Raw genomic sequence first — 13,648 nt, forward strand, 5'->3', positions numbered from 1 at the left:
AGTCCCAGCCTTTAGGCTGGAGATTCCCCACCCCTGTTGTAGATGCTGAAAGCTTAGGCCAAGTTCACATGTGCTTCAGAGGCTCCATTTGGGGCCTCCGTCACAAAGCCCATTCAGTGCTTGAAAAAAGAGCCACATGGTCACTTGCACAACAGGCACCAATGTCTTCTGATGGATCCCATTGACATTAATGGGCCCCTGAGTGGTGTCCCCTTATTTAGCAGGGAAAAAAACAACAAACTCCCCCCCCCCCCCCCCCCCCCCCCCCCATTTTTCTATTCAGATCAGGCTAAATAAATGGACTCTGCGACAGTTTCCCGTAGGGAGCTCTCTTCGTAGTAGGGTTGTCGTTTGTTCACAAAATGTTACAATCCAATATAAACAATTATATATATTATACAAAAGGCATTATATAGTTATACTATGTTCTTCAAGGTAACACGTATTAAGCTTTCTGACACAACCCCTTTTAAGCAACAAAGTTTAAAGCAGCCATCCCCAAACTGTGGTTTTCCAGCTGTTGCAAAACTACAACTCCCATCATGCAATGACAGCCAGAGATTGGGGATGGCTGTGCTGAAGTATTGAGTTCAGCAGGGCGCTGTGCTGCACATCACTGCATATTATAAACAGTACTATGGCTTGGGTGGATGGCGTCTTCACGTTACATACAGCTTCTGTTACATTTCCTTGAGGTCACCCAAGTTGTAAGTGGAACCAGTCGTTTCCAGTGTAAGTAAATTATACTTTGCAGTGTGGCGGTGCTATTTTTAGTTTGCTTTCACAAAATGGTTTCCTGAGTACAGCCTGTTCAATAGTTGTGTAGAAGGTGTGGTGTTCTCTACAGCTTGTTTTGTTAGCATACAATGTGCTCTTTGGTGGGTAACAGCTGTGTTTTCCCTTGTCTGCTTAGTGTTACGTACTACACTGTCCCGTCAGATTGTAATTCCTACGTAGGGGAGATGAAAGCAGCGTGCAGCCATAGTCACCAGGCATAGCATGTCCTTATTGTTGTACCCTTACTATGTACTAAAGTGTAGATTTCTTTACGGTTCTACATGGCTCTGCATTAGCAGCTGCTCTAAGGCTTCTTTCCCACACACTTTTTCTATAGTATTTTAGTCTTTATAGGCTGGAAAATATATAAAACCCAAAAATAAACTACAGCAAGATTTAGTTTTTTCACTTCTTCACTTTAGTTTTTCCCAATACGATTTGTGTATTACATGTCATCTGAGTTTTCTTTTTGATGGAGGTACATAATAAAAACCCCCTGTGGCAATTTATGGGCGTGAAATAGCACAAGCACAAACTGGGTGAAACAATGGCATAGCAACAGCATGCCACATTTTAAAGTAGCTGCTACTGATACCTTGCCCCCCCCCCCCCCCCCAAAAAAAAAAAAAAAACCCAAAACAAAACACCGTATGGATTTGGGGGATTTTTAACAAATATAAATGTAAAATATTTAACATATATAACAATATAAATCCTTGAGGAAAACACACGACCACCGTACAATCTGCATCCGGGGAGGAGGGGGGGGGGGGGTTGTTTGGGTTGCAGTTTTTTGTGCCCAAAAAAATCTGCAGAAAGTATGTGTAAAGGATGCCAAATGGATTACTGTCATCAGAGACATCTCCAATCCTGCAGCAAACGTGATTGTACCAAGGGAGATGGTGGCTAACCAGGCATTACCTCTACAGCGGCCACTGCAGGTGAAGTGCAGCATTACATGGTGTCCATGTTACGCAGGGACAGCTTAAATGTGCCAGAACGGAACCATGTCTCATGCGGTTTGTATGGCTTTCTGCCTAACTGGGTTAAGTAGATCCTGTAGTCTGTAGAAGGCAAGGAAAGGACTGCTTACAGTCACTGACTCATGCAGAAGCAACTTTCTGCCAACATCTGTTCCCCCCTCCACAGGGTAAATTGACACTTTGTAATTCTGTTTGATTCTAGAAACACAAGGTGAAATGTTTCAGCTAGGATTGTTGAGCAATAGTGCTGGGGGAGGTCCTGATTCCTGGTATAGTGCCCCTGCCAGCCCTAGGGCCCTAGTAATCGGACTCCAGGAGTTCCTGACAAGGTTTAGCTGTATATTCAGATGCTGCAACCTGGTGGATGACATACTGAAGTGCCATGAACGTTATGATGCTCACAGGGTTGCTTATTTTTTTATTAGGCTGCGTTCCCTCATTACGGTCACTGCATATGGATGAACCTATGCTTCTAGGGCTGGAAGATGTTGCCAGGATTGTTAGGCCACATGCAGTGACCACAGCCATAAATAAATTGCTTTTCTCATTCCAGGTACATGAGTATAATATACAGTGAGTCCAAGAAGTATTTGATCCCTTGCTGATTTTCTTTGTTTGCCCACTAATAAAGACATGATCATTCTATACTTTTAATGGTAGATGTATTCTTACATGGAGAGACAGAATATTAAAAAGAAAATCCAGAAAATAAATATAAGGAATATATATTAATTGATTTGTATTTCATGGAGTGAAATAAGTATTTGATCCCTTAGTATTCATTAGCAGTTCTGGCTTTTACAGACCAGTTAGACACTCCCAATCAACTTGTTACCTGACCTGAAGCTGTCTGTTCTCACTAATCACTTGTGTGAAAAACAACTGTCCACAGAATCAGACAGATCACACAGATTTCAAGTCTCCAACATGGGTAAAACCAAAGAGCTGTCACAGGACCTCTAAGTCAGAATTGTTGACCTTCACAAAGCTGGAATGGGCTACAAAAAGATTAGTAAGGTGTTGGATGTGAAAGTAACAACTATTGGTGCAATTATCAGAAAGTTTAAAGAGTATAACATGACAATCAACAGACCTCGGCCCGGTGCTCCAAAGAAGATTTCGCCTTGTGGGGTGGCAATGATGCTGAGAACAGTCAGAAATCGTCCTGCAACCACTCGGCAGGAGTTAGCAAATGACCTGAAGGCAGCTGGGACCACAGTTTGCAAGGAAACAATTGGCAACACTTTGCGCAACAATTGATTCACATCCTGCAGTGCCCGAAAGGTACCCCTGCTGAAGAGAGCACATGTGGAAGCGCGCCTCAAATATGCCAATGATCATTTGAAAGATGAACCAAGTTATTGGGAGAAGGTTTTGTGGTCAGATGAGACCAAAATTGAACTTTTTGGCCTCAACTCCACCCGCCATGTGTGGAGGAAGAAAAATGCTGCCTATGACCCCAAGAACACTGTGCCCACCATCAAGCATGGAGGTGGAAGCATAATGTTTTGGGGGTGTTTCTCTGCCAAGGGTACAGGGCTACTTCACCGCATCACTGGGAAGATGGATGGAGCCATGTACCGCACAATCCTGAGGGACAACCTCCTCCCCTCTGCCAGGGTTCTGAAAAATGGGCCGTGGTTGGGTCTTCCAACATGATAACGACCCTAAACATATAGCAAAGGCAACAAAGGATTGGCTCAAGAAAAATCACATTAAGGTCATGCAGTGGCCCAGCCAGTCGCCAGACCTCAATCCGATGGAAAATCTATGGAGGGAGCTGAAGGTCAGAGTTGCCAAGTGACAGCCCACCAACCTTCATGATTTAGAGAGAATCTGCAAAGAAGAGTGGGCCAAAATTCCCCCTGGTGTGTGTGCTAAACTTGTGGTTAACTACAACAAACGTCTCACTGCTGTGCTTGCAAACAAAGGCTTTGCCACTAAGTATTGAGTGTGTTTGGCAAGAGGGATCAAATACTTATTTTCCTCATTGAAATACAAATTAATTAAAATATATTCTTTAAAATTATATTCTGGATTTTTTTCTTGATATTCTGTCTCTCCATGTTAGAATATATCTACCATTAAAAGTGCTGAAGGATAGTGTCTTTATTAGTGGGCAAACAAAGAAAATCAGCAAGGGATCAAATACTTTTTGGACTCACTGTATATTACCAACACACACACAAGCTTACACACTACTGTTAGCGAACACTGAGTATCCGTACAATGTAACTCACTGGAGCACAGAGCAAGAAGTGTTGTCATCTTCATGTACTGTCTCCACTTATTTGTTGCTTTATAAGGCAGTGTTCACACATAGTATTTCCTTCAGTCTATTTTCAAACAAAACCGATAGTGGGTTGAAAACACAAAAAGGCTGCAACTAGTGTTTGTGGTCCTGATAACTGCAGGCAGGAGCTGGACTGGCAAGTGTTGGTGAATAGCACGTGCTAGCTGAAGTCTCACTGATACATTTTGGGGGGGGGTGTGTCACTTACCTGGGGAACTGATGGCACCAGGATCCATGATGAGAAGCAGTCATCCTGTGGGCATTGTTTTTCTGGAAACTTTTGGTCCTGGCATTCATGTGGCTGTCACTTTGACACATACCAGCTACCCAAAGCAGCTACACTAATGGCAGTGCTATTCCCTAAAATACTGTGGCCTATATTAGCAGGAATCTGCCGCAAATTATTCACCTGCTATATCCCCTGCTGCTCTTGTGCTGCCACACCAGTGATAAACACTGGGGACAAACACTAAAGACCTTATTACAGGTAGAGATTATCGCTTTTAAAAATTAGGGATTTTAGTAGTGAACGATTCTGTGAGGTTATTACATTCACTGATTGCTGTTATGAAAGATCATTTTTGCATTGTTATACGGTCACTAATCGTTCCTCAGGATGACCCACACCACTTTTTTTTTTCTGCAAACAACTTATTAAACAGCAATCTGAGCGATCGGTAAACAACAATTATAACTTTACAACATGTTAAAAGACAACGATTAACAACTTTTCATTTGTTGTTGGATTTTTTTTTGGTCGTTATAGCAAGTTTTTCACAACCCGACTCCCAGAGCTGTGCGGGCTGTGGCTGCTGGAGAGGATGATGGCAGAGGGATGCTCAGTGTCCCCCCAGTGCCCTGTATCACTCAGTGTCCCCCTGCCATCATCCTCTCCAGCAGCCACAGCCCGCACAGCTCTGGGAGTCGGGTCGTGACATCACCATTTTATCCAGGAAGTGAAGACTTGATACAGTAGTAAGTGCAGAAAAAAAGCACTTTATAAGCATTTCCCTTAATAAGTGTATATTGGGGATTGGCATAACTTTTGGGGGGCAATGCAATACTTTAGTAAAACGTTTCGCTGGACTTTAGGGTAGCTTCACACGTACCGGATCAGCAGCAGATTTCACGCTGCTAGTTTGCAGCAAAATCCGCTGCGGATCCAGTAGTGTGAAGCTAAATGGGTCCCATACACGCAGCTGTGGATCCGGTACGTGTGAAGCTAATGTTATGGCTGATTGGTTTATGTTGGTGTATGCATTGGCTAATCTGTATACGTGTAGTAGATGTTCTAATTCCTGGTTATACTAAGGATGATCTGCCTTTATTAATAGATTCCTAATTGTACTGTCTGCACTATATAAACAGTTAGGCTCTTGATGCTGTATAAAAGAACAAAAGCACTATAGTGGCTGCCTTATCTGTATAGTGACAGCTCCCAGCATAGCTATGTTATCTAGAAATGATCTGTTGTTTGTATAAACAAAAGATAAATCTATGCTTGTATATCACCTGATGCACCACCAGGCCCATTTCTGCTGCTTATGTGTACAAGCACATAAGTACAACCTGCTGTATGTAGTGTCTTGCTTACTGTTGGCACAACATCATTACAATGCAGTTTTCTGTCAAATATATTATTAAATCCACAAAATAATTCTATTTTTTCCCCCCTGCACAGGACATGGAAAAACATCAAGAGATGCTGCATCAGTGCGGGCTACGCATCCTATTCCAGCGGCATGTGGCATATACTATTTTGAAGTGAAAATTATAAGTAAAGGAAGAGATGGGTAAGCAGCTCTGCTTTGAAATTAAAATAATGCTGTTAGAGAAGCTGTGACTTGGCGCATATGAATCCACTAATCTGGCAATGCAGCTCTGTAAGCAATAAGACTATTGGTGCCTCTATTTAACCCCTCTCTTGCAACATCCTTGGAAAAAGCTGTCCGGAAGGGTCAAAGAAGTGTGTCTGGCAAACTGAAGTGCTTTGGGCCGCAATGCCTCTACCTACTCCCTTTCGTTGCCTTCCCCCCCTAATATTAACAGCCAGGGTTTTCCATGCAGTATCTCGAGCGGAGTCTGCATTGATTCGCCACCTGTGTGCTGTTAGTGACAGTGCTAGAGCTTGTTCTCCCGCTTTTTAATGTGACTGCTTGCCATGAGTCGTTAAAGATGTTACTTGAAGTAAAACAAGGATGCATGGCACTTGGAGAGTCCTGGCTGTCAATCAATTGGTGGAGAGGCTTGAGAGCTTTTTTCCCATGGTGATGCAATGGAGAAGTTAAACCAATAGTTTTACTGCATACAGAATTGTATGCAGCAGCTCAATGTGTGATTTCTAAGTGACAGTTGCAATACAGCAAACTTTGCTGTATTATTTAACCCAGTGCTTCTCAAACTTTTTCTACTGGAGCCTCACCCAACAGACCAAGGCAATGCCTGGGCCTCACCAGACTGACCAGGAGGATGCCGGGCCTTACTATCTGTGGTGAAAGACTATTTAAAAGCTGAAAATAATGCTAAGGCTACCTTCCACCTGTTTCCCAACCTCTATATGCTAATAAAGCAAGTACAAAATAAATTACTAATGTTGCTAAAATGGAGATTTTTGAAAACAACAAAAGGACTGTGCAGATCATAGTTACTTTTGTGAAAACTGGCTCCCCAGCTGGGCCTCACCAACAACTAGGGGGCGCCTCAGTGGTGAGGCCCACCTCACAGTTTGGGAAGCACTGATTTAACCCATAATAGTAGACTGCTGAGATTACAGTTGACTGCAATACATATGCATTGCAGGGAACCATAGGTGTTCAAGCAGTTGCCTCTAGGGGCACTAAAAATGTTATCAAATTGAAAAATATGGTATAAAATATATATCTATGGTATAAAATATATATCTATATATAATTTTTTATTTTTGTTTTTTTAAATATGAAAAAGTGTTAAGAATTAAAATTGCCCCTTTCCCCATTTTGTAAATAAAATACTGTTCTGCTACATTATAACAGCAGTGCTTAAACTGCTGCATTTCAGTAACTGCACTGCTCAATGTATCCCATTGACTTTAATAGTGTCCCTAGGATTTCTGTCATAATGTCCAATAGTTTGTTGCACTATTTGTTGTGGGATTTTTGACAGAATCTTCGACAGAGATATGATGGAGACCTTAGCTGTCTTCATGACCGGTTCTCTTTTGGTTTAGGACATGATCCTACCCAGGAACTTGAAACATTACAAAAAGGCTACCGTATTTTTCGGACTATAAGGCGCACCTTCAATTTTAGCCTGCTAAGCCATCTAGGTTCATATATAATGCGCACCGGACTATAAGGTGCACCAGACTATAAGGCGCACTGCATTATAGTGTATAAGTTTGAACGAACGAAAAACGTAAGTCACCTGCTGATCACAGTCCTTACTGAGGCTCCTTACTATGTCACCTGCTGATCACAGTACTGTATTTACTGAAGCTCCTTACTATGCCACAGTACTGAGGCTCCTAACTATGGTGGCCGTAATGCACCATACAGGATAGGCAGAATTCTGCCAGCGAGTCCCGTTGGCAGAATTCTGCATGGAGCATTGTGGCCACCATAGTTAGGAGCCTCAGTACAGTACAGTGTTGCCCTATAACCTCCGGCCACTAGGTGGCGCTATTGAATGAAAGTCTATGCCTGACCCTGTATCCGGGCTGCGGAGAGCAGGGACAGCAGGAGAGCGGTACAGCGCTACAAGGGGAGAGCGGGACAGCAGGACAGGCCTGCAGAGCCATGGGCCGGGAGTCCAGGTGAGGGAGCGCTGCGCTGTGCTATGTGGCGGGGAGATGTGAGCTCAGCAGCCTATCTGTGCCATGGAGGCCGGAGCTGTCCCGGTCCATATATAAGGCGCACTGGACTATAAGGCGCACTTACAATTTCTTAGAAAATCATAGTATTTAAGTGCACCTTATAGTCCGAAAAATACGGTACATAAAAAAATTACCCATAAATGAAAATTTAGAGGCTGCAGAACGTGCTAGGGTTGTGGAAGTCTGAAGGAAATTGTTGCGTCATCCCTTATTTTATTACAGTAGGTATGCTAGGTAAAAGACAAACATGTATACAATCACAGCCAACTCAGTAGTGACAGCTCTTACCATGATTTGGATGCTGTTCAGTAAACTCCCAGTTTCTAGGGCTGATGGAGAACAATAGGATATAAATCAAAGCTCTGAAGTTTCCCATATTGAGACCCACAATGGAGGATACTCCACTTCGGTATAAAATGAACCAAACCAAGGCTCTGTGGCTAAAGAAAGACTGAGCTGGATAAGAGATGAAGGAGAAAGGGTGCACTATTACCCATAGCAGGAAAGCGATTTGCCTAGATGTGGGACTTCAAGATGTCTTCCATCTTTCTTAGTGCATTTGTAGGTAACCTTTTGTTATGTGAGTGAAATGTAACAACCGCTCATTATTCACAATACAGTTCCTTGTGTGTCCGCCGCTCACATAATCCTGTCGCTGTGTGAACTGCAGACACAACATAAATACAATTCATTTACTTTTCATTCTCAGTTTTAAATCTGTTCTTAGAAAACAAGTAGAAATCATTGCTGTGTGGTTATATACTGTGTTTTCCAGCACCTGGACATTAGAGTAAGCAGTTCTTCTGTCTGGAGGCCCTCCAGGTAATGAATAGACAGCGTGCAGTGTGCTGTACTATCACTAGGAGCCAGACACAGGACTGCACCGTCACCCTGATAATGTGACCTTGCTGCATTCCTCCAGATAGCGCGGCCCCAGTGTAGCCGCGCTATGTCACATTCTGCACAAATGTCCACTTTAACCCTATTAAAAAGGGCTACTCTGGAGATTACTGAGGAGCAACACGACCCCTCTGTTGCCAGCAATGTTCATGTGCTGGTCGGTGAGGCCCCTTCACCTGGTCGGTGAGGCCCCTTCACCTATCAGGAAATTCTATCTGGATTTCTAATCAGGAAATGAATAGATTTCCTGACCTATAGGGTTTTGTTGGACACACACACTTTTTAAGGTGGACATGGCCTATAATTGTCCGGAATTCTGTCACAGATGCCCCATGGAATCCTATAGGGGCATCTGGAAATCCGGACAGCTCAGGATGTGTACTGCCTGCCAGACCGGGCTGGCAGGTGAGTGTAGCTTTTTTTATTCTCTTCCATTTTTTACAGTCAGGAAACAGTAATGGTTTTGTGAAGTCAGTGTGTCTCTCTGTGTTTCTATCTTTCCCCTAGCCCTCCCTCTCTCCATAGACTTGTATAAGTAATGTAACTTGATCTCTCAGTCAGCTGAGTCTTCCTCTTCTCTCCTGAATGGAGGGGGAAAGCATTTTCCTTAAAGGGGTTGTCCGGCGATAAAAAATTATTCACAGAATAACACACATTACAAAGTTATACAACTTTGTAATGTATGTTATGTCTGTGAATGGCCCCCTTCCCCGTGTTTCCCCCCACCCACGCTAGACCCGGAAGTGTGGTGCATTATACTCACCGCATCTCGTGTCTTCCACGGTCTCCGATCCTCAGCAGTGACGTCTTCTTCGGGAGGCCAGCGGATCTTCCCAAGTGCCGGCCACCCTCTGCAGCGTCAACCGAAGCTCAGCCGCGATTGGCTGAGCATAACTGTGCTCAGCCAATCGCGGCTGAGCAGCTGATGAAGATCCGCCGGCCTCCCGAAGAAGACGTCACTGCTGAGGATCGGAGACCGTGGTCGGCACGTGACAGGTAATGTATAGCGCACCACACTTCCGGGTACACGGGTGGGGGTGGTGGGACACGGGGAAGGGGGCCATTCACAGACATAACATACATTACAAAGTTGTATAACTTTGTAATGTGTGTTATTCTGTGAATAATTTTTTATCGCCGGACAACCCCTTTAATTTCCCTTTAATAAGATATCTTACAAAGTCTGGCTTGTACTATTGTTTTAGGCAGAGTTGTTTGTAAGAACAGCTAGGTAGGTCCTAACACTGGAGGGAATGTGTACAATTACAGTAGTTTCCTTTTCTTAGCTATAGTGTTTTTAAAATCTAAAAATGTAGCAGCTTTACAAGGAGAAGTGATTAAAGCTCTCCTACAGTTTTGTGTTTATAGAAGTCCTGTATGTTTCCATGGTTATAGACTACAAACAAACCCTGTGTAGTCTGATCCTGCAGTCACAAGTTACTCCACTCCATCTGTCCCCCCTTTTACTCTATGTAGGTTAGCAAGAACAAGGGACAGATGGAGCAGAGTAACACATGACTGCAGAATCACACAGCACAGGATCTGTTTATAATGAAGGTCTGATTAGGAGCTGGGACATTAAACAGGATATTCATATTATTTTGTTTTGTTTGACTGACTGTTTTTTTACTATTATTTGACTTAACCTGGTTCAAAATTAACCTTCTGGAATTTTCTTTCTATCTGTCCATTACAGCTATATGGGCATTGGGCTATCCACACAGGGTGTCAATCTGAACAGACTCCCAGGTATGTCCCAGTGTTTGACCTATAAACAGATATGTTTAGTAACTCCTATTCTGCTCAGGCTTCTCATATATTAATATACACTTTCTAGGGATTTCATTGCTAAGTAACATGTTCAGGTAAAAACATTTTAGGAAAAGCCTTATATTTTGTAATCATTAACTGTACTGTAATAATTTTAATTTAGTAATGGAAGTGTTAACTTTTCGAGTGTTACATTGAAAATTTCTTAATATTAAGTTAAAGGAGAAGCCTGGCTGTTGCAAAAATAATCAGTCATTGCTTACCTCCCCCACGTCCTGCGCTGCGCTGCGCAGCGCAACCAGCTGAGGGACCCCTGCCGGAAGGCATTTACCCCTGAGTTGTGATGATGTCACGACTTGGCTGAAAATCTCTGTCCCGGCTGATGGATTGCATGCTCAGCCAATCAGGGATTGCAGCTGCACCCCGTCCCAGTCACTGACTGGCTTAGTGGCCAGTCCATCAGCCGGGTCGTGATGTCAGCCTGCAGAGGTCCCAGAGCAGTGATTCAGCACTGGAGAGGTGATTTTGGATATTTTATGTTCCCATAATGCAGTTTCCACTGCAGTTTCACTTGCTGCAGTGGGTTCAGAGTGTTGTCAGCATCATCCAGGAAAGTAAACAGGGACCGGTGCAGAACAGAGAGCCTGATCAGGTGAAGGTAGTATGGAGCACTTTGTTGCTTTATACACACTATACCTCATTAAGCACTGCTTTCATCTTTTTTTGGCTATTCTTTTTAATATATTTCTTTTATTATTCATATTACAAACAGTTAACAATGTGAAAAACAGTCGTTTTCGTTTTTTTTTTATAAATTCTTTATTTAATACAAAGGAAGAGAAAAACAAAAGAAAACAAACACCATAGAGATACAAACCAAGACAATAAAATAAAATACACAACAATAAAGAAAGCAAAACACAATTTTCTTGCAGATAAGAGCCAGAAGTGGGGCCGTATCCCCCAGGGATGGCATAGGGATAACCCCACAAACCTGGCGTACGTACCAATGGGAGCTCTGTATATCGTGTACTCACGGTGCAACGGGGAGTGTATCGGGATGCTGCACAAAGCTATGATCATGGTCGGTGGTACACAAGAGAGGGCAAGCGGGAAGGCCATCCCAAGGGTGGGCCCACACCCGGCTCCGCTGCTTTCCCAGAGAAAGAAGAAAAAGAGGTCCCATGGGTAAGGCGCCCACGAGACATCAAGTACAGAGAAAGGGGTTAGGTAGGAGAGAATGCAGGAGGGAGAGAAAAGAGGACCAGGTGAGAGGGGCGAGGGGTATTAGAGGAGGGGGAGGGGGGGGGGGGGAGGGGGTCAGGACCCAGATGGCAACTTCCAGAGCAACCCAGGGCTACCTCTACATTGGTGAAGGGGCAATGTCCCCAGCCAGGAGGGTAGCATATTCGGGAGTGGTCTGAAACTCCATCCAGGCGAACCATGTCTTCGTGAAGCGGGAGTTGGAGTTGTGCAGGGAGGACGTCAGATCCTCCATCCTCATCAATTCATTAACTTTGGTTACCCACAGCGACACAGGGGGAGGAATCGAGCGTTTCCAGAACAAAGGCACACACGCCCTGGCAGCCATGACCAGAAAGCGCAGCAGAGATCGCCTGTATGTCTGTATTGCCATCCCGCTGTGATGTAGGAGGAAGAGAGCAGGGGTGAAATCCATGGAGGCTCCCGTTACACGCCTCGAGGTCTCAATCACCCGGTTCCAGAAATTGGATAGTAAGGGGCAGGACCAGAAGATGTGCAGGAACGTACCCTGAGAGTCTCGGCACCTCCAACAGAGCGGGTCAGACTCAGGCCAGATCGCGTGTAATTTCACCGGAACCTGGTACCAGCGCATCAGGATCTTGTACCCTGCCTCTTGGAGACGAGAGCTCACCGAGCTCTTATGTGCGAGCGTCAGGATATTGGTCCTTTGGGTCGAGGTCAAGTTCAGATTCAGGTCCTCCTCCCATCTCACCAGATAAGGGGGGGGGTCCTGGTCAGGTGGGGACACCAAATCGGAGTAAATCAGGGAGAGAGAGTGTCGCAGTGTGTCAGAGCCATCACAGAGGGTCTCGAAGTAAGTCATTGTGGTAGAGAATTGGGACGGCGGCGGGAGGGACCTAAGATAGTGAGTAAGCTGTAAAGTCCTCCACATTCCCAGGGGCGGGGTGTCAGAGTTGGACCTCAGAGCCTCCGCAGTAAGCCAAGAGGAACCCGAGGAGAGATGTTTCACCCTAAAGACCCTTAGGGATATCCACCTCCGAAAGACCGGATCTGAAAGGCTCGGCACAAAATCCGGGTTACCAAGGACCGGCGTCATCAAGGAGCCCCTTGGTATGAACCTGTCTCGGACCGTGGGATGTCCACAGGCCTTAAATGTCGGGCCGATCGTGGGGTGCGGGTAGAGAGCTTGACATGCCTCTCTAGGGAGCCATGGTGCACAACTTAGGGGAATGTCCGTCGAAGCCTGTTCTATGGCGACCCAGGGTTTTGTCTTGGCGTGCCTAGTCCAGTCAATCACTCTGGTCAGGTGGGAAGCCAGGTAGTACATGTAGATGTCTGGCAAGGACACTCCTCCACACTCCTTCCGTCTACACAAGATTGTCCTTTTTATGCGGGCAGGTTTTGCTCCCCAGATGAATTTCAGCTGAATGGATGTTATTGCTTTAAAGAAGGATTTAGGGACCCCAATTGGCAGGCATTGGAAAACATACAGCAACTTTGGCAGGAGCGTCATCTTAAATATGGCGCATCTACCAAACCATGTGAACGTCCCCTTGCTCCATTCGGAACAGCAGGATTGGATCTGGGCTAAGAGAGGTGGGTAGTTGAGAGTGTATAGGTCCTGGAGAGAGGCAGATAGTACAATACCCAAGTATTTGATGGACCTCGTGGCCCAGCGAAAGCCAAAGGAGGGTTGGATGGAGGACACCACCTCCGTTGGGAGGGAGATGTTAAGTGCCTCCGATTTGGAATAGTTGATCTTGAAGTTAGACAAGGAGGAGTAAACCTCCAATTCTCTCATCAAGACTGGCAATGTAATTCTCGGGGAGGAGATAAAAAAGAGTAGGTCAT

General features: G+C 44.7%; 1 protein-coding gene across 3 annotated transcripts in view; it reads left to right on the forward strand.

The window, feature by feature from the left end:
• Nucleotides 1–13,648, forward strand: part of RANBP9 (RAN binding protein 9) — a 61,363-nt gene that overhangs the window by 26,827 nt on the left and 20,888 nt on the right. For all 3 annotated transcript variants that reach the window (XM_069957991.1, XM_069957992.1, XM_069957995.1), the window contains exons 2-3: nucleotides 5,735–5,846; nucleotides 10,500–10,552. In XM_069957991.1, the coding sequence (XP_069814092.1) occupies nucleotides 5,735–5,846; nucleotides 10,500–10,552 (165 nt within the window). The remainder of the gene's footprint in view (nucleotides 1–5,734; nucleotides 5,847–10,499; nucleotides 10,553–13,648) is intronic.

Source organism: Dendropsophus ebraccatus, chromosome 2 (genome assembly GCF_027789765.1).
Source record: "Dendropsophus ebraccatus isolate aDenEbr1 chromosome 2, aDenEbr1.pat, whole genome shotgun sequence".
NCBI classification, from domain to species: Eukaryota; Metazoa; Chordata; class Amphibia; order Anura; family Hylidae; genus Dendropsophus; species Dendropsophus ebraccatus.